The sequence below is a fragment of the Benincasa hispida genome, chromosome 1 (assembly GCF_027475165.1).
Source record: "Benincasa hispida cultivar pf3 chromosome 1, pf3_genome.v1.1, whole genome shotgun sequence".
Classification (NCBI taxonomy): domain Eukaryota; kingdom Viridiplantae; phylum Streptophyta; class Magnoliopsida; order Cucurbitales; family Cucurbitaceae; genus Benincasa; species Benincasa hispida.
Window position 1 is genome coordinate 54,399,693 of NC_143478.1, and position 18,915 is coordinate 54,418,607.

General features: G+C 33.1%; 1 protein-coding gene across 3 annotated transcripts; it reads left to right on the forward strand.

The window, feature by feature from the left end:
- Positions 1 to 3,686: 3,686 nt before the first annotated feature.
- LOC120067431 (Zinc-finger domain of monoamine-oxidase A repressor R1 protein) lies at positions 3,687 to 17,841 on the forward strand. 3 transcript variants are annotated; one of them, XM_039019000.2, is made up of 12 exons: positions 3,687 to 4,172; positions 4,262 to 4,359; positions 4,497 to 4,583; positions 4,706 to 4,874; positions 12,325 to 12,957; positions 13,910 to 14,058; positions 14,147 to 14,344; positions 14,462 to 14,552; positions 14,634 to 14,802; positions 15,462 to 15,572; positions 15,673 to 15,769; positions 17,311 to 17,841. In XM_039019000.2, exons 1-12 carry the CDS (start codon positions 4,047 to 4,049, stop codon positions 17,384 to 17,386), a joined length of 2,004 nt encoding a protein of 667 aa, XP_038874928.2. In that variant the 5' UTR covers positions 3,687 to 4,046; the 3' UTR covers positions 17,387 to 17,841. The 3 variants fall into 3 exon arrangements, with proteins under 3 accessions (XP_038874928.2, XP_038874924.2, XP_038874931.2); XM_039018996.2 differs by having other exon boundaries at positions 3,708 to 4,172; positions 12,244 to 12,957; XM_039019003.2 differs by lacking the exon at positions 4,497 to 4,583 and having other exon boundaries at positions 3,715 to 4,172; positions 12,244 to 12,957.
- The last annotated feature ends 1,074 nt before the right edge of the window (positions 17,842 to 18,915 follow it).

The following is an 18,915-nucleotide window of genomic DNA, read 5'->3' on the forward strand; positions in this document are numbered from 1 at the left end:
TTGCAAGTGAGAGAGGTAAAAGGAGCAAGTACGAGATTTGTTCTTATTTGTTTATATCCGAGTGTAATTAATAGTACCTTGGTTTATTGCTATTTTAGAGATATTTCTTAAATATGAGCTTCCCTAATAATTTTGCTCCTAGATATTTAAGCATTTTTGGATTGGTTTTGAGAGCTAAAGTGTCACAAGGTTAGTTTTGAAAGTCAAAACATCACTTAGAAAGTTAATAGTAAGTGTAATTAATAGTACCTTCTAGGTTGTTTTGAAAGTTAAAAGTGTCATTTTAGGCACTTTTTGAGAAATTTTTAATTGGTTTTGAGAGTCAAAGTGTTTTATTATCAGGATACTTTGAGAGTGGAAGTGTCACTTGTTTTGCTCATTGAAAACTTTATATTATGGAACAGATCTCTATGTTGCTTAAGATTTATTAAAAGGATGTTTGAGAGAAGATTTGTAAAGCAATCGATAACATTCCTATTAGTTATCTCATCATTGGAAACATGGGCCTCGACAAGCTTAAGAGGCAATAATGAATTCTCTGTATGTTGTTTAAACCACGAGATATGTTGCTAAAGATGCTTTGGGTTGATTTAATAAGAAAGGTTTGGCTTAAATCTTTCAAAATTATGTTTTCTTGCTTTACTGTTGTTTATGTCTTTGTTTACAATAATTGAATCTGTTCTTTCTTGGAAAATGCAAGTGCATCCAAAATTTATTGTCTTTCAAAAAAAATGAGATGGGTTTTTAAAACTAATAAATGGTTCTAGATAGAGAACAATTTTTTGAAACTGTTTTGTAGAGAACAACATATCTAAGAGTCCTTGGATCTTCTATTTATTTTATTTCCTTTGTTGCCAATAATAGCTTCGACCTCTTGACTATCTATATAAGAGTGTAAAATTTTGTTGCTTACAAGTTTGCTTCATGAGAGTGATTATTCTCATTAGGGTTTTGTACCTTTATGATTAATCCACATTGTTATATCAATTCATTCTCAATAAAAGGTTATGCAATACAAATGATCAAGGCTTTTATAGATTTTTGTGACCATGCAGTTTGATTTTAGAAGCTCTAAAGAAAAGTTTCGATCGTCATTGGAACCAATACACCGTAGAGTAGTGAGATACATGATTTCAATATCCTCTTTTGTCTACTTAGTGAGCATGCTCGAATGAGAGTAGTATTTAGTTGGGTGTCTGCTTTGAGGGGTAGTTGTTTGCTTGGTTAACCCAATATAAGCTATCTAGTTTAGTTGCAGTGACGCTAAAAGTGATACTATTTCTCATCTCTTATACCTAAGTTTTTCTATTTGTGTGATCTTCTCAATCTATTTCTATGGTAAAAATAAAGTTTGTCTCTTTGATCATTCTACTCTCTGAATTTAGTTTTATCTCTTACGGGTATGAGTTTATTTTATTAATTTTGATGCATGATTAATTTAAAGCAAGTAAAATTGATATTGTGCTTATTGGATTTTAATATATCTTTTTCAGGTTTATATCTTATAGCATTATGGTGCAAATGGCCAAAAAGGAAGACCAATCCAAGCTTCTGCCAACGCTTTTCGTAAGATCTTCTGATGTTTTTTTACGTTGGCAGATAGTAAAATTCTTATAATTTTTATTTTGTGATTGTTGTTGTTTGTTCATTTTAGCTTACTGCAAGTTTTGGTTAATTGATATTTTTTTGAAGGAATTACAATTGTTGACAAAGAACTATTTATGAAGGCTTTAAAATATTTGAAATTAGCATTACAAGCCTTTAAAAATAATGAAAACCTTCGGAAAAAACCATTTAAAAATAATGAAAACCTTCAGAAGAAACCATTTAACAACAAATAATTATCGATAAACTATTTGACAATTATCGAAGACATGTGACCTTAGTAAAATAATAATTTTCAAAGGTTAAGATAAACCTTTGAAAATTAATAATATTCGAAAGTTACTAAACCTTTGAAAAAGTTTTTTTGACGAATCTATTTTGACACTTTTTGAAGGTTTTGAAAAAAAGATGTATCTTTGAAAGTTAATAATAAATTTGGGTTGGTTTGAGATGATTTGGGTTATATATATATATTGTCACTTATAAACAATTATTTATACATATATTTATTTTAATTTTATTTGGTTCTATTTTTTTTAATAATTTATTCTTCACCAACTCTTAAAAATAGTTTCTCTGTACTTAAAAAGTTTTTTTCACTATATAAATTGGAATTGAGTTGTCAATCTTAATTCAATGTATGAAAATAATTAAATTGAATTTTTACATATTTATATTTTATAACAAAATTTCAAATAAATGACCCGATTAACCCGAACCAACCAAATCCAAATATTTTATGGTTGGGTTGGGTTGGATTCATTTTTTACTAAGAGTTATTTGAATTGAAGAAATTTACAATCCGAATAATTGAATTGAATCTAAAAAGTATTTTAACTCAACCTATGAACATCTTACTAGATATGAGATATAGATGTTGAAACATTCCCAAACACAGAAATTTCAATGGGTTTTACCATTAATTACATCATTCCCAAACACAAAAAATTCTTCGAATTAAAACTCAATATTGACCTTATTTTTTCTTTAAACCTTTGTCAGGCAATCCTAATAATCCTCAGGCCAAATATTCAAAATTTTGTTGAAACGAGAACTCTTAAATTTAAGATACTAGCACCTCCTTCAAGCAAAATTCAGATCAACCCCTAGAAAATACTGAACTCTTAAATTTAAATATTTGATCTATAAACAGGATTTGAAAACATGTTTTAGATCGATCGAGTCACTCCATAATCAAACTTGAGCAAGACTCTATAGAATGACTCACATGCATTTTTTCACAAAAATTATAAGAAATTTCATGTTGAAATGCCTTGAATCTGTTATATGTGATTTGAATGACCAAGTACAGAGAGGCGGTGCTCCTTGGTGGGAGTTCAGGGGCAAAATCCCCAAAACTTAATTAGAATTGATATTTGACATATATTTAATTATTTAATTCTTTTACTTTTCCACTTAAGGTTTAGAGGGATGTATTATATAAACTCTTTAATTATAGAGACACTATTCATTATGTATTCTGCAACATTCTCACTAATAAAATTATTCTCCCTCTGCCCTGTAGACTTTATTAACATATTGTTAATGAACCATGCAAATTTGTATGTTGATTCTCTATTCTTTTTACGTTTTTTGTAATATTTAATTATCCTCTAATATTAATATAAGGTTCACTATACTTATGATGACAAATTCATAGTACGAACAAAAGAAGTATGATATTCTCATAGTATTAGAAAATTTTTCCTTCATATACTCAAAGATCTAAATACAAAATGTCATGATCATGATTGGTGAGTTTGTTGACCCCTATAATTAATTACCTAGACTTAGACTTAACACTTAAAAGTTGAAAATGTATGGTCTTCATCCATATCACAATTCCATGCCATGTAAGTACTATAATCATTAAAACACGTTTTGAAAATATTTTGGAAAAAGGACCAATTTTGACTAAGCTTGGTAGATTGTATCAATTTGAACTATAAAGATTCAATTTTTTCAAATTAGACCATAAACTTAGATATAATTTTACCCCGATTCAATTTCTACTAATTTTCCTACTAATTCGAACAAAGAAAATAGCGTACAAATCTTTCGAGACTCATTAAAATCGATAAAATAAAGTTGTGTACAAAACTAAGTTTGACCATCAAGCAACTTTACCAAAATTCATAATTCTCAACAAAAGTTTAGCTCTAATGTCATCTTCTCAAATATTTTCAGTTCCAGATCTTCAAAAAGTGGCGGGAAATCCTTCATTGCCCCAAATTTTTCTTTTCGAAATTAGTTTTCACGCTCAATTTTTTCCCGCCGGAACAGAAGAATCTCCACAACAAATAACACTTCCCAATCCAGAAATGCAAGCCCTTCTTCGTCTCTAGCGTCTCCCCATTTGTTTGGTACATCGTTTTGACCAATTTCCTCCTTCTGCCGTCTGTATTTGAACCTGGGTTTTGAAGGTTTTGCTCTCAGAGACAATGGGGAGCAAGAAGAGGGCTGCTGCAGATGATAACGAACACAGAGCTAAACGGACCAAGTCTCCTGGAGTTCGAGTCGTTGGGGGCCGGATCTATGATTCTGAGCACGGCAAAACTTGTCATCAAGTAAGTGTTGAACTCTGAGTTCCTTTACTCTTCAGTTTTTAGCTGTTTCGAATGCCTATGTTTCTTATGGTTTCTATTGAACGCTCAAGTGCCGACAAAAAACCATGGATTTTGCTGCATCCTGCATGAACATGAAAGGGGACAAGCCGTGTACCATAAAATTCTGTCACAAATGCCTCCTAAACAGGTTACATTTTTAATTTGACGTATTTTGTACTCTTGTTTACTTGTTGGGTTTCACTTCTTTTAAGTTTATATGGTGTTAAAAAGTTGTGAATTTACGTCTGTGCTCGTATTGAATGAATTTTGTGGAAACTATATTAGATACGGAGAGAAAGCAGAAGAGGTTATGCTTAGGGAAGACTGGAGTTGTCCCAAGTGCAGAGGCCTTTGCAATTGCAGCGTTTGCATGTAAATTTGGAACTCTGATCATTGTTATTCTCTTTGTGCATTTTTTATTCGAAGTTATTTAGATTGAAGTTGATTGCATGAACTCGGATGATCATGATCTAATTAAGTATGGCCATTTTCAGGAAGAAAAAAGGTCTTAAGCCCACAGGTTTGCTAGTGCACACAGCCAAAGCAACTGGGTTTTCTTCTGTCTCAGAGATGCTTCTAGTGAATGGTTCCGACTGCCTAGATCAATACAAGACGACGATATGCAAAGTTGCTTCACCAAACAAGCAGACTTCTGAAAACAAGGTCTGATTGTGTTTCTTTAGCTGTTATTTATCTTTTTTCATATTGATATATAAATGCGGATGCACTTCTCAATGTTCATGGACTTCTCATTGGAAGCATTCTAGGTTGAGTTATGCAGTATTTCGAAAAGGACCTTTTACCTTGTTCACCTCTCCCTCTTTCTGTCTTTCCTCCTCTGTGCCTGCATGATGCTTTTTCCAGCCACGTTAGCTTGATGGTTTGTGAAACCATGGCCTTCCACATTGTTCATTAATGTTGCATTGAGAAGAAAATTTTCGCTATCAATGTTGGGGAAGAAAAGAAGAGTTTCGTTTCTTATAGAAAAGGAATCTCTCATGTTTCTAAGAACTTGCTTTTTGTAACCTAGGCTGATTCTTTGAAAGCTCTTCTTTTTGTACTTCAAAGAGGGATATTTATTAGCTCTTTCCACCTAGATAAAAATCTTTTAAAATGTCTCGACACTACGTTTTTTCACCTTTTAGCCCGATACAATAGTTGGCCTTCCGTTGATTATGTTATAGTGAAAATATAACAATGGAACGAACATTTTCATGAAAGAACTAATGCGCTCCCTTTATACAAAGGTTGTTTAAAGTTAGGAGCTTTCAGACTTTTAAGGTATCAGTGACTTTTGTGTTGGGTTTATGACGATATTGGCTTATAGCTATGGCTTTATTTTAGTTGTGAGGAAACACAAAATTGAAAGGGAAAACCACAAGAAGTTCAAAAAGAGATGAATGAGGACTGTTAAGTAACTCCTGATAATTGGATCTAACAATCTTGTTGAGGAACAAGATCTTTAAATCTATTTTGAAAAGGAAACAAAATGTTTCATTAGGACTACCTTGACAATCAAGATCAAGAGTAAAGAAAACTTGTTTCTAAACTCGTGATTCAAATCACTCCACTAGAGGTTTGATCAACACCACTTGAATGACTCTTGCATGCAAGTTCTAACACACAAGAAATTGCATTATGAAAACTTAGCTCCCAACAAAGCTAAAAGAAAATCTTAATTTATTAACCTTTTCGATTCTGTCTACAATGGAGGAAAAGAGGGCTTTATATAGCCTTTCACACCCTAAACCCAATCGGCACAGAAAAAAAAAAGACCAAAAGAGAGAATTTTAAATGGCTTGTTTATGGAGGAAAAAGGTAACCTAAGGGAGTTATAATTCTCCGCAACTCCCCTATTAAAAACAAGGCTTAAATGACAACAAAAACTGAAATTTCAATTAAAGCATTGTAATAAAAAAGATGTGTTGTCGTTGTAACCATCCATAGAGTAGCTTGAACTCGAGTTCCATAAAGAAGTATGAGTTTATTAAATGCTAGCAAAATGCATTTAATACATCTTCGTCTTGAAGCTCAACTTTGCACATTGCGTAGGGAAGGATTCTTGATCTTCTAGAACCTCTTTTATTGAGCTCACCATAGCTTGGATTGAAGTCACTAAATCTTGTTGTAGCTTAGCTCTCGACCTTGTAATTGGACCTTGAGACATGATAATTGATGTTCCTTGGTTCACATCATCCTCCCCCTCTCGAGAAGGATTTGTCCTCAAATCATTGTCATTACCTACATTAAAAGAACTCAAATCAACAACATTAAAGCTTTCACTAACACCATACTCACTCAGTAAATCAATTTTATAAGCATTGTTATCGATGTGCTCTAGGATTTGGACAGGTTCATCTCTGCATGGCAAAAGCTTGGATTTTCTTTGAGTTTGAAATCATTCCTTTCAATAATGAACCCAAACCCAATCTCCCAAAGACTAAAAGCTTGTGTCCCTTATTTATCTTTTAAGCAACTTTGGGTTTTTGCTCTTTATCATCTTGTGCAGCTTATGAACAAACTCAACCTTTGCATTCACATCAAAACTCACAAACTCGTTGGGGGCATAGGTATAAACCCATAAGTGTTAAAGGATTAAAGCCATAAACGGTTTCACAAAGAGTGCATTTAGTAGAGCTATGAACAATCTTATTATTATATGTATATTCAATGAATGGTAAACAATCCTCCCAAAAGATTCTTATCAATAATAGTCCGTTCTATCCAGTGTTGTTAAAATCGTACAACATACGAGCTGTATCGTATGATTCAAAATGAAACGTAAGGAATGTGTAGACTGCGAAATATTACTATTAGGATTTAGTATTGGATTGTTGTTGGCGTTTGAGAAGACATCGTGGATGGTTCGCATGGATGAAAATCATGAAACAAAAAAAATCCTTGCCGACAATTAAAAAAAAATGGAAAAAGAAGGTTTCAAAGGAAAATTTTGAAGAAAACCAACTTGAAGAAAGAGAATAGAAGAAAGAGAAATTGAAAAGTGGAAGATGAAAAGTTCCCTAGATATCTGCCATACACAATAGAACATTTAATGCAACTAAATAAAAAAAAATCAAAATATCATTAAAACTACTTTAAAAAATCATTAAAGCCATCTATTTTTTCTCTCATGTATACGTGTGCAAGTGTGACTTGTCATCTCCTTTTTTTCTCTCATGCATACATATATACAGTTATAAGTGTGACTTTTCAATTCTTTATTTGCCATGATTTAATTTTGTTTATTACATTTTTATTTTTTTTAAGTAGTCTCTTTCTCTACAATATTTGTAAATGGTATGTTGCAGCTTGGTGCCTGTAATTTGAACATCTTGGCACTTTAATGAATATGCTGGCAATTACCTTGGAAGAGAAAAGATAACTCACATGAATAAAATGCCCATACTTAGTCGATCCACCACCACGAGAATAGCATCAAAACTCATCGATTTAGGTAGGTCCTTGATGAAATCCATTGTGATATCCTTCCAAACTTGGTTCGATGTTGGAAGGGACTGAAAAAGACTCATTGGGGATACTTCCTCCCCTTTGTTTAGCTAACAAACCATAGACTGGTTGACATAAATTTTCACATTTGCTTTTGTTCCAAGCCAATTTAACTCGTTGGTGAGGTGCCCATAAATATGTAAAAACTTTGAGTGCCCATCTATCACTGAGTCATGAAAAGTATGGAGGGTTGTCAATAATAATTTTGAGGATTCAGATAACACTAACCTTCTTTGTAGAGCAAATTTCTTTCTCATAGTGTATATTGTAGAACACTGCTGAGGGATTTTAATCCCTCCAAAATATTAGTAAAATCTAGATCATGTTGAACCTCTTGCCTCACAAGCAGAACACCAATAATGATGAGAATAGAAATGTTTGACAACTAGGCTACAGGTGGCTTGAGAGAGTGCCTGCTGCCATATTCTCTTGTCTAGACTTTGGATTGGTATTTTATCTTGAGATTAAAACCCAACCGTTTGAGCAAGAACTTGAGGGCCCATTGGTTAGTACGAACCCTAAATTTTTGCCCTAAGAGATAATGTTGCCAATGTTATACTAATAATATGATCGCCATCAATTCCCATTCTCAGGCCTGTGAACAAGCTTGATGGAGTCAGACTGTAATAAGTAATCAGCCTGTGGTTTTGGGACAAAACAGTCCCAAATTTCATACCTGAAACATCAGTGATCACAAAAGGGAGATTGTAATCTGGCAAGCCCAAAACTGGAAAAGTGACAACCACTTGTTTCAATTCTTCATATATTGCAGTAATTTCCTCCTACCAAAGGAACATGTCTTTATTTAGAAGATGTGTTAATGAGGAGGCCATGACACCGTAGTTTGTGAAGAATCATTGATAATAACCCATCAAGCCTAGAAGCTCGCCTAACTCCTCCAATGAAGTGGGTATGGCCATTGAACTACAATTCATCCAAGGGTTCTTTAATCATGAGAATAAGAAACTTGTTTGGTATTGTTGCTTTATTGAATGTTTGATAAACAACAAAAAATTTCCAATGGCCACATTTCTTTTTCACCAACATATCGGGCTAGAGTAGGGCTCACACTGGTTTGAACAATTTTACCCGACAACATGTTTTCAATTAGTTTCTCAATTCCTCTTTTTGTGTGTGCCAATAGCAAAATGCTTATAGGGTTTCAAAGATTTGAATTCTATGAACAACTTCTTGTTTTGGCAGAAACTCTAGAGGAGGATTAAAAATTGTAATGTTCTCTTCTAAATTCTAATATTTCTTGTATACCTTCGAGCAATACTCTCCTGGCCATGCCTTTTACACTTTCTTGCATCAATGACCTTGAAACTTTAACCAACAAGTCTTGGTCTTCGGCGAGCATGGATGAGTCATCATCTTCAAAGATACTTCGGTTTTGGTGATGGTTGGGCCTTGCTTAAATGTGATTCATGACTCCCCTAAGACAAGACATTGTCAAGTTAGTCCAATTTACCTTCATGTGCCTCATTTTATGCACATTGCATTCGAGGATCAAGTTTACTCCTAACTTGAAGAAAAATCCTCATCTACGGTCAAGTTCTATAGAAATATAATCAACCTTTTGCAAATTCTAGTGCCTCTTACCGACGCACTAGTGCCCATCACCACTTTATAGTTTGGCGATTTGTTAGAGGTAGCTCCAATTTAACATCTATTTGTTGGGAGATGAACTTGTTAGTTGCTCCACAATCTATGAGAACCACTCATCTCCAATCTTTCCATTCAGCTTGATTGCCAACAGGCCTACCGACTTTTCAAGGATGGGGTATTATTAGGAACCAAGGTAGTATGACTACCTTTGTCCTCACATTATTTAGAATGGGATGACCAATGTGATACTTAAGTGGCTTGGTCTCCCATCCCAATAGTTATGGCTTTTGGGGTGTGGTTCTCCAAGGTGCTTAAGTACCTAACGATTGACTCCAGAACAATCAAATCTAGCATGTATTTTAAGTACAAAGCAAGAACACAAGAAGACACCAAGATCAATATGAACACGTGCTCTTGGATTTGAATAACAAAATTGAAATGTCAACAAGATGTGATGATTTCCTTCGCAAACAATTGTAGTTATGATCAACATGGCTAGAACAGTACACAAACAATAAGAAAGTCATTCTTGGAAATAACTTTTTATATATTTATTGTTCACATATATATAACTTTATTTTATATGTATTTTATGGAAAACAAATCAATTTATACTCCCTATAACTTTGGTGGTTGTAGCATTTAAAATCTCAAACTTATAATGTACCAACTAGAATCCTATACAAGTTAATCAATTTAGACCATTTGTTAAGATTTCATTTCAAAACTATAAATGTATAATTTTCACACATGTAAGAATACTTTAAATGTTGAGATAGTATTATAGAGAAATACTGAACTCAAATAGATAGTAGGGTTTTTCATTAATACAAGTTTTTATTTTCCATCTTCTCATCTTCCTCTCTTTCTCTATGTAGGAAGAATTACGTGATAATTTTTCTTGCTACTTTGGTAGGATTTTGGGAGAAGAATAATTTTATTTAGGTGATTTTGAGTTGATTTTAAATGAAATTAGAGTAAATGTAGTTATAGCTTATACATTACTAACATAGAGTGTAAATTAATTAATTTATGAGAGTCTAGGTTTTAAAATGATGCAATTGTTAGTTTGAAGCTTTAATTGATATGACACTCAAAATTTAGGGGTACAAATTGATTTCCCCCCTTAAAATGAGAAGAATGTAGGAAGATGAATAAGAGAACAAATTTTATAATAAAGATGAAAAAGAATGCAGTGAAATGTAAACATATATATGATCTAAAATCTAAGAAATGGTTCAATGGAAGAAGTTAGAATAGATCTACCTTGTGGCCATTCACAAGATAAGGATACTTGCTATTCAAGATTTGAAACTCTGCACAGGATGGATTGATTAATCTCGCTTGTATGTCTTATCTAAAAACACTTAATAGCTGCAAAGAACAAGCTCTTGGCTTAAGGCTTTCCAAAGATCAATAATCTAAAACCTCAAATCCAATTTTAAAGTACAGTTAGAAGTCTATAGAGCCTAAACAATTTCCAATTTTAATGCTGGGATAAATGAAGTTTGTAACCTAAGAAGCACGGACACGAATACAAGATACGAATATGACATCGTCACAATGACACATCATTTTTTAAAAGTTTAAAACATGGACATGGCAAGGACACGTTTATTAAAACATACATTTTCTAAATTATATATCGTTTTTGAATGAGAAGGAAATTCAAAGGTAATGAGTTAATTATTCATTTCTATGCTTAAAAAATTAGTTTGATGTATTTCACTCTCAAATTTTATTATTTTTGTCATATATGTGTTGAACTTAGTATGTGTAAGAACTAAGTAGTGTTTGATGCATGTATACCAAATGTTTGTACAACACGTGTCAAATATGGACATGCTAACCAAACTAAAGTATTTGTGCTTCTTATTTTGCAACCTTAAAAATCTTGAGACTACTAACTAAACATTAACCTATAATGTAAAGGTTAAGGTTTGAAACTGAAAATACATCAAAGGACATTATAAATTTGACAACAGAAGAATGCAAGAGCCTCCTAAGTGTTGTAACCGTAGATTTGGGAGATATTTTATTTTCTCGTATCCCTCAAAAGAATCGAATAGTGGGTAATTATAATACAAGAGAAATTCTAACTAAAGAAATAATTAAAAAAAGGAAAGGACATCTAATCATAATAAAAATAACAATTAAGACAATTATATACTATACACAAGTTTACATTAACCGTTGAAAAGTAAATGTGGTGGAGCTAGGAGTACTTTAAAGTATCTTGAATTGTAGTTTCACTAAATGTTGCTCAACTTGCACTAAATGAAGTTTTAGACATTTTTCATTTGATGAACTTGAGTTTCTTCAATGCAACTTTTCCACTTTAAACCCACTTGACTTCCTTTAGTGTAACTTGAGTTCACCGTAAGTGAATCCCATGTTCATTTAATGCAACTCTTTCTTGAAGCTCTACTTGACATAAAAAGTGTTTGGCCAAAGGAGTAGGAAAGTAGGAGTAGGGAAGTAAGAGTTTGTGAACTCCACCTTTTGTTTAGCTTAAGGAGTTGTAGGTCCCAGTACTAAAAAACATCAATTTTATATCTTATCAATTCCTTACACTATGGCCCCAGAAGTTCACAACTCCTTAGACTTCATAACTCCTTACTCCTCACTATTCTACTCCTAACCCCAAACACCCCCAAAGTGTATTATATATATGCATTCAACACTTCTTGAACTCCATCTCATGAATTCATTGATTCGTGTTTATGCTTCTTAGATTCATATCACTCAGGCATGGGATGTATTTTCCCAATGGTCTTTAGGTTGTTTTATGTGGTGTGTTTCAATAAATGTTTCTTGTTTCCTACCAAAGAAATATGTATATGCGACAGGATTTAGATTTGAGGTTTGGTTCCCATGCCTATGCTTTCGTTTACAAATACCACATCCTTTTCAACAGGAGTCTCTCATGAATACACCAAGGAAACAAGGGAAGGAAAATTCTTTAAATGGAAATAATGAATCGAACTTGAATTTGCAGAGTCAAACACCAAATTCTGATAAAAAGAAGTTGAAGAAAATGAAGTGTGAAGAATTGAAAGAAATATGCATTGGAAATAAGGTTGACGTTAAAGTCTCAAAGAAGAGCAGTCCAACAAAATCCAGCTTAGAAGAAATTTCAAAGGAACAAACTGAAGCAAATGGGAGAAATGACTCTCTTCCCTCAAAGAAAAAGGGCTCCAAAAAGGGGGCCTCTAAGGATGCTGCCTCCGATGTTTGCAAACCCAAGGATGCTAGAGAAAAAAACAGTTCGTGTCATGAGGATGCTAAAGCACCAGATGCTGTGGAAGAGGAAGACAAGAGGTCCTCAAAGGATGTTTCTTACCATCGAATTAAAGCTGAAGACACAAAAGAAGTAAAAAATTTGGACATTCACAAATATGCCAAGACATCAAAAGATGCGAAAAATAATAAAACAAAGGTGCATGACAAGCCGCTGACAAAGTCCCGGGAAAATAAAAAATGCTCTGTGAATATTCAGAACCTGGAACTTGGTGCCTGTGTTTCTTTCCCTCCAGGTTCAAGGTTAACAACTGTAGCAGATATTGAACTGGCCACAGATGATGTTGGTCATGCACTGCAGTTTTTAGAATTCTGTGCAGCTTTTGGAAAGGTATGTGTGTCATTTTGGTTATGATTGAGTATTAAACTAAAATTTACTGAATCCTCCAACTGAAGTCTTTGTTCACTTTTGAATTAAAATTTTACTGACAATCATGCAGCATTGGGTTATAATAGCTAGAATAAATTTTTGAGTTAAAATAATAAAATAAAGGTACGTGTGTTCTTATCTTTTACTAGGAGTTCAAATGTTAATCAAATACCATTGTGCTCTTTGGTATTGGTGTTATGATATTTGTGTGCTGACTCAGTTATTAAATAAAACTTGAATTTTGCTATTGTATGATAGCATGAATTGGAAACTAAATTAGTTATAAAATGGGAAAAGTATTAGTTTATTCTGAGATCTTAATGTGTTGAACTACGATTTATTGTTTGTCTCGTTTTCTCCAACATATATGTAGTTTTTTTAATAAATAAGGAACTCTGACCAATTATGGTTGAAGAACCTTGCCAGAGAGGAATTCAATTCCTTTTTGAGATTGATGAATTATGTGTATGATTCAAAATCCTGAAGACATTCAAATATGTTGTTAAGAAATGATCTCTGCTCAATATTACATGCAAGCTAGAAAAGAATACGGACTTACGAGAACAAGGACAAACAATGTAAGGTTTCAAATGAATGCCTGCATTCTCTTGAAAATAACATATCAGGACATTTTCTGATTATTGACACTTGATTAAAGGTCAATCTTAAATCAAGAATTTTGACTCTTCTGTGAACACAGCACCTGCTAGTTTGACCTGATTACGACTATTTTTTAAGCCCCAAAACATCAGTTACCTTTTCATCCACGAGTATAATATATGATCAATAAAATGTCTTTGTCTATTAGTTATTTAATTGGGTGTACGAGTTTGTAGTTTTGTTCTATGAGCTAGAATACTGTACCATATCTGTTGATTTTCTTTCCTTTGGCATCTTTTTTATTCTTGGATAGGCTCTTAATTTAAAGAAAGGGCATGCCGAGTCTGTACTGAAAGACCTAATGCGGGAGAGAGCTCAGAGAAGGTGTCGAGTGCATGATTCACTCACTGTTCGGTTTCATATTCAACTCCTGTCTCTGATATTGAAGGATATGGATGAAGAGTATGGCTATAAGCTGAGGCTTTTATTTTTATTATGTGATTGGACATATACTCTTTAGTCTTTAATCTTTACTGTCATCTGTTCTTAGGTCTGAAATCTCGAGTCCCACAAATGACAAAAACTCATGGTTGCTGGCTCTGAAGAAATGCATTTCTGCATCCCCATTTAAGTTGAATGATCTGAAATCAGATCACTTTGATGGAGGTGACATTTGTTATGATGACTTAGACCTCTCAAAAAAGCTCAGACTATTGACTTACCTATGCGACGAGGCTCTCAATACTACGTAAGTAAAGCCATTCAGCATGCTATTTGAAAAGGTTAAGATGTTTTACTACCGCACATTGTTCCCTAGGTAATTTATTTGGCTGATTGCCAAATTTTCATTCTGTTTTCCTCCCAGAAAATTGAGAAAGTGGATTGAAGAACAAAATACTAACTTTTTGGAGGAACAAAAGGAAGTTAAAGAAAAACTTGCTGCGCTGAAGGATAAGGTAGCGTAGATTGTGAAGTTTGTAATGCATGTATGTTATGTAGCTTCAATTTTAAACTGACTTGTCTTTGTTTCATAACAGGAGAAACAAGCTAAGAACAAAATGCGAGATGAATTGGCCAAAGCTCTTATTGCAAAGAATGGTGTTCCCCTTTCAATTGCAGAGCACGATGCTATTGTTTCAGAAATAAAAAGTGACGTATCTGAAGCTCAGGCCGAGAGGCTTGTTGCATTGGAATTGGCATCTAAGAGTATGCTCTGGAATTGTTTTTCTCTTGCTGTCGTAATTATTTGTTTTATGTAATTGATCTACAAACAATCTATCGTTTCACCTAAATGAGAAATAAGGACAATCATTGGTCAACTTCACTATGAACTAATTATGCTTTGGAGTTGACTTAGAACGGGTTGCCTGGTTTTAAAGTGGGTTTCATGGTAGCTTGGTGAGTCCCTCAGATGATATATAAAGTGTATTCAAATTCTTGTATGAGCAAGTAAACTGTCACTAAATTCAGGTTGTGTAATTGATTTCAATTTTGGGAAATAGAAATGTAAAGATATTTTTAGACGACATAATAGTTGAAAAAGGAGTATGGTCGATAGTGAGATAAAACAAAATTGAAGCTTAGTACACGGTCTAATGTTCTTGGACGTCCTAATCGTTGTAGCCTTTAGGCAGAGCTGAAGTTTGACGTCGCATGTTTTAGTTATGTGGGTGAGGTTAAACCATGTTGATGTTGTGGTTTTTAATCTCCCCCCCGCCCAAACATTCTGTACTACCATTTTTTTTAAAACTTTTTTGAGAGTTCATGAATCTTATTTGTTTCTGAAGAAAGTATAAAGATGATTATTAAATGAATTTTGGTCTTCTTCTTTTAACCTGGGGGATATCAATAAATTATTTTTGTAGGGAGACGAAGTTCAGATGCTACTAGGACAGTTCCCATCATGTTGGACGTTAATGGTCGTGTATTTTGGAAATTAAGAGGCTTTGCTGGTGAAGGGAATATTCTGCTGCAAGGTTAGTTTTGAATATATTGTGATTTCAGCAGAATGCCTGAAAACTTTCGAGATATACATACATATATTTTCGTTTAAGAAAACTTTATTTTAAATGTTAGACATAGAAAGCTGGGAATCAGTCAATCCAAGCGAAAAGTGGTTTATGTATAAAGACGAGCAGAAACAAGAGATAGAAAAATACATTACTTCTTCAAGGTGAGTATCATTTTCCAATTTATATTTGTTATGAAGCTTTTAGCAGTTTAGAACTTATTCGGTAACGTTCCTATTAGTGTTTGGTAATTATCTTGTTTTTTATTCTTCAAAATATTTTCCAAAATTTTGTGGAATTTCTTGTTTCTATTCCCAGCTTTTTCCAAAATATAAATAAAATTAAAATGAAAAATTATTTTAAATGACAAAACTATTGAAAATATTTACAAAAATAGAAAAATGTCATCGTCTATTTGTGATAGATCGCGATAGATTACTATCAGTGTCTATCATGTTCTATCATGACACAGATAGATACGACTAGTAGTCTATTGCGGTCTATCGTAGATAGACAGTAAAAGTTTGTTATATCATATAAATAATTTGGTTCATTTTGTTATATTTGAAAACAACCTAATAGATATGTAATAATAAATGTAATATAAATTTTTTTGATAATTTATTTTAAAAACTTATTTTCATGTAAATTTTTTTCCATTTTTAATTTAAAAGTTCAGAGAAAAAAAAAAAAGAAAATTGGTTACCACATACCAACATATTTCTTAATTGGTTACCACTTACCAACATATTTCTTTTTTTTTTTCCCCAATGAAGAAGCATAAGAAATAGTTACAAAATACACTTTAATTTTTAATATTAAGAAAAAAACAAGAAACAAGAAAATATTAAGAAAAAACAAGAACAAGAAACAACGATGTTACCATACGGCCCTTTAAATTCTTGTTTTCAAGTTAGAATTGCTCTATGCTAACAAAAAAGTCGAACAGCTCTAACTCCATTCTTTACATTTGTATCAAAACCAATCAGAACTTGATGCCAAAGATTTTTGTGTTCGCCAGTGATTTTTTGGAATTAGGCTGTTGACTTTGATGATCTTTTCAAGTTCTGAAATTCGATCAGAATCTCTTATATAATTTTGCATATTATATTGTTTCATTTTTACTTATATGGGATGGTCGACCTTGATGGTAATGGTAACAATACTAAATTGTAGTTCATGCAGATCGTAATGTTTGATATAATATTTTAAAGATATGGTTTGATGCTCTATCAATATTCATATTGGATTTGAAATACTATGAGTTGAACCTTCACCCTGTTTTGTGCCCTACCCTCCTTTCAGTTCAGTTGATGCTAAATAAATAGCATATTAACGTTTCTAGAAGTTTCTGGGAAATTCTGCACAAATATCTCAAATATACTGTAACAATTCTTTCTAGTAATATCTTGGAGACTGAATATCTTAGGAGGCTCTAATAATATATCCTAGTGTTTAAAAGTTACTTCATTTGTTTTCCCCTATCTTTTATATTAATTTCTTCTGCACTTCATGGCTACTGTGATTATGCTTTTTTTGGATTAATGATGTTAATTTCCCTTGTCATTTTCTGCAACAAATATGCTTTTCTGGATCTCACCAAATTTCTGTGCATATCAGTATTTGCCTCCAAGATCTTTTAGGCTTTGCTGCTCACGATGTTTTGTTTTGCTTTGTTTTGAATTGTGCTCTTGAATCAATTCAGGTTGAAGAGGCCTAAGTTAGTGGAAATAGCTCAAACTCTTCCAGGTGGAGGTAATGAGACAGCTTCAGTATGTTGACATTTTCCATCTCTGAGCCATAAGAGTAGTAGTCATGTCATCAAGCTTTGATTTTGTGGAGCAAATTGCTAAAGCAAATGATCTAAAAGGAGATCTATTTTTCAATGTGCTTCTCTTCTAAATGAGACATCCATATCCCTCTATTTTGTAACATCTCAAGAGAAGCTTAATTCACTGCTATTTTAGCAGAAGAAAAAAAAGGGAAAAAAGAAAGAAGATAACCTCCGTTGGATTTTAGAGGTGTTTTTGTACACTTGAAGTTGCTTCTTAGCAATTTACTTGTTCCTTTTCCAAACCATGATTTGGTATAGGTTTTGGAGATATTTGAAGAGGGAAATCATTTAGGACATCACTGGTATCCAATGTATTGTTGTTTCTTTTGAACACTGGTGTAATTTCACAAATGTTTTTTGGAATTTATTAGAATGGGCTCTTACTAATGCATTTTCCTCAAATGAGTCATTTTGTATTTAATTTTACATTTATAAATGTAATTTTTATATCAACATTGGTTTTGAATGATTAAAAATATGTTTTAGAGAAATTTTAAATATGGTAAATGCTTTTAACCATTTTAGAAACACTCCTTAACATATTCGTAATTTATTGAAAATTCAATTAGCTATCAAATGCCAAATTGGAGATTGAGTCAAGCCCAATTGTCTGGTTATGTTAGATTATTTTCAATTTTTGGTTTTCTAAAATTATTATTATTATTCTAGTTTGGTTTTGTTAGGTATCCAAATCTGTAAAGAGTAAAATACCCAACAAAATAATTCCCAAGAAATAGAGCAAAGCTTTAGAATGATTTATTTATCTACTTCAAGGAAAAATTACAATGGAAAGTAATAGTACTAAAGAGCAAGGAAAGACTAAAAGAAATAACAAGAATGGAAACTAAGAACCAGCCAATTCGAGAGGGTCAAAATTCTCTCCTTTGAAAGCTGCTTCGACTTTTCCTAAAATGATTCCACACCCTTTACCTCTCCCTTCTTTCTGTTTATAATTGAATTCATGGTCCTCCCCCCTCTCTCATGCTACCTCACTCTTACGGTTAGTTCTTCCTTCACCTACAATCTGAGGTGTAATTCCTTTTCTACCCCTCCGTTTATAAGTGTGTGATGGGGGACCTAACAATACTGTCCACCTCGAATTGTACCTTGTCCTTAAGGTGGAGTTGGGAAAATTGTTCATTCATCAAGTAGACCAACTCCCAGATAGCTTCACTATCCGGTAGTCCCTTCCATTTCACAAGCCATTCTTTTGCAGCCAAATCTCTATTCCACCGCACCCCTAAAATCATTTTTGGTACCACTTGTAACTCGAACTCCTCGGTCAAAACTGGGAAGTGCTGTTTTACTTGGGCTAACCTTTCCAATTTCTTTTTCAGCTGCAAAATGTGACACTTTATGGACGTTTGCTTCTAGTGGTAAATCTAGCTTGTACATTGCCTCTCCAATGCATTCCAGAACTCGATATGGGTCGTAGTACTTGGGGGCTAGTTTCTCACATCTCTTCCTTGCTAGGAA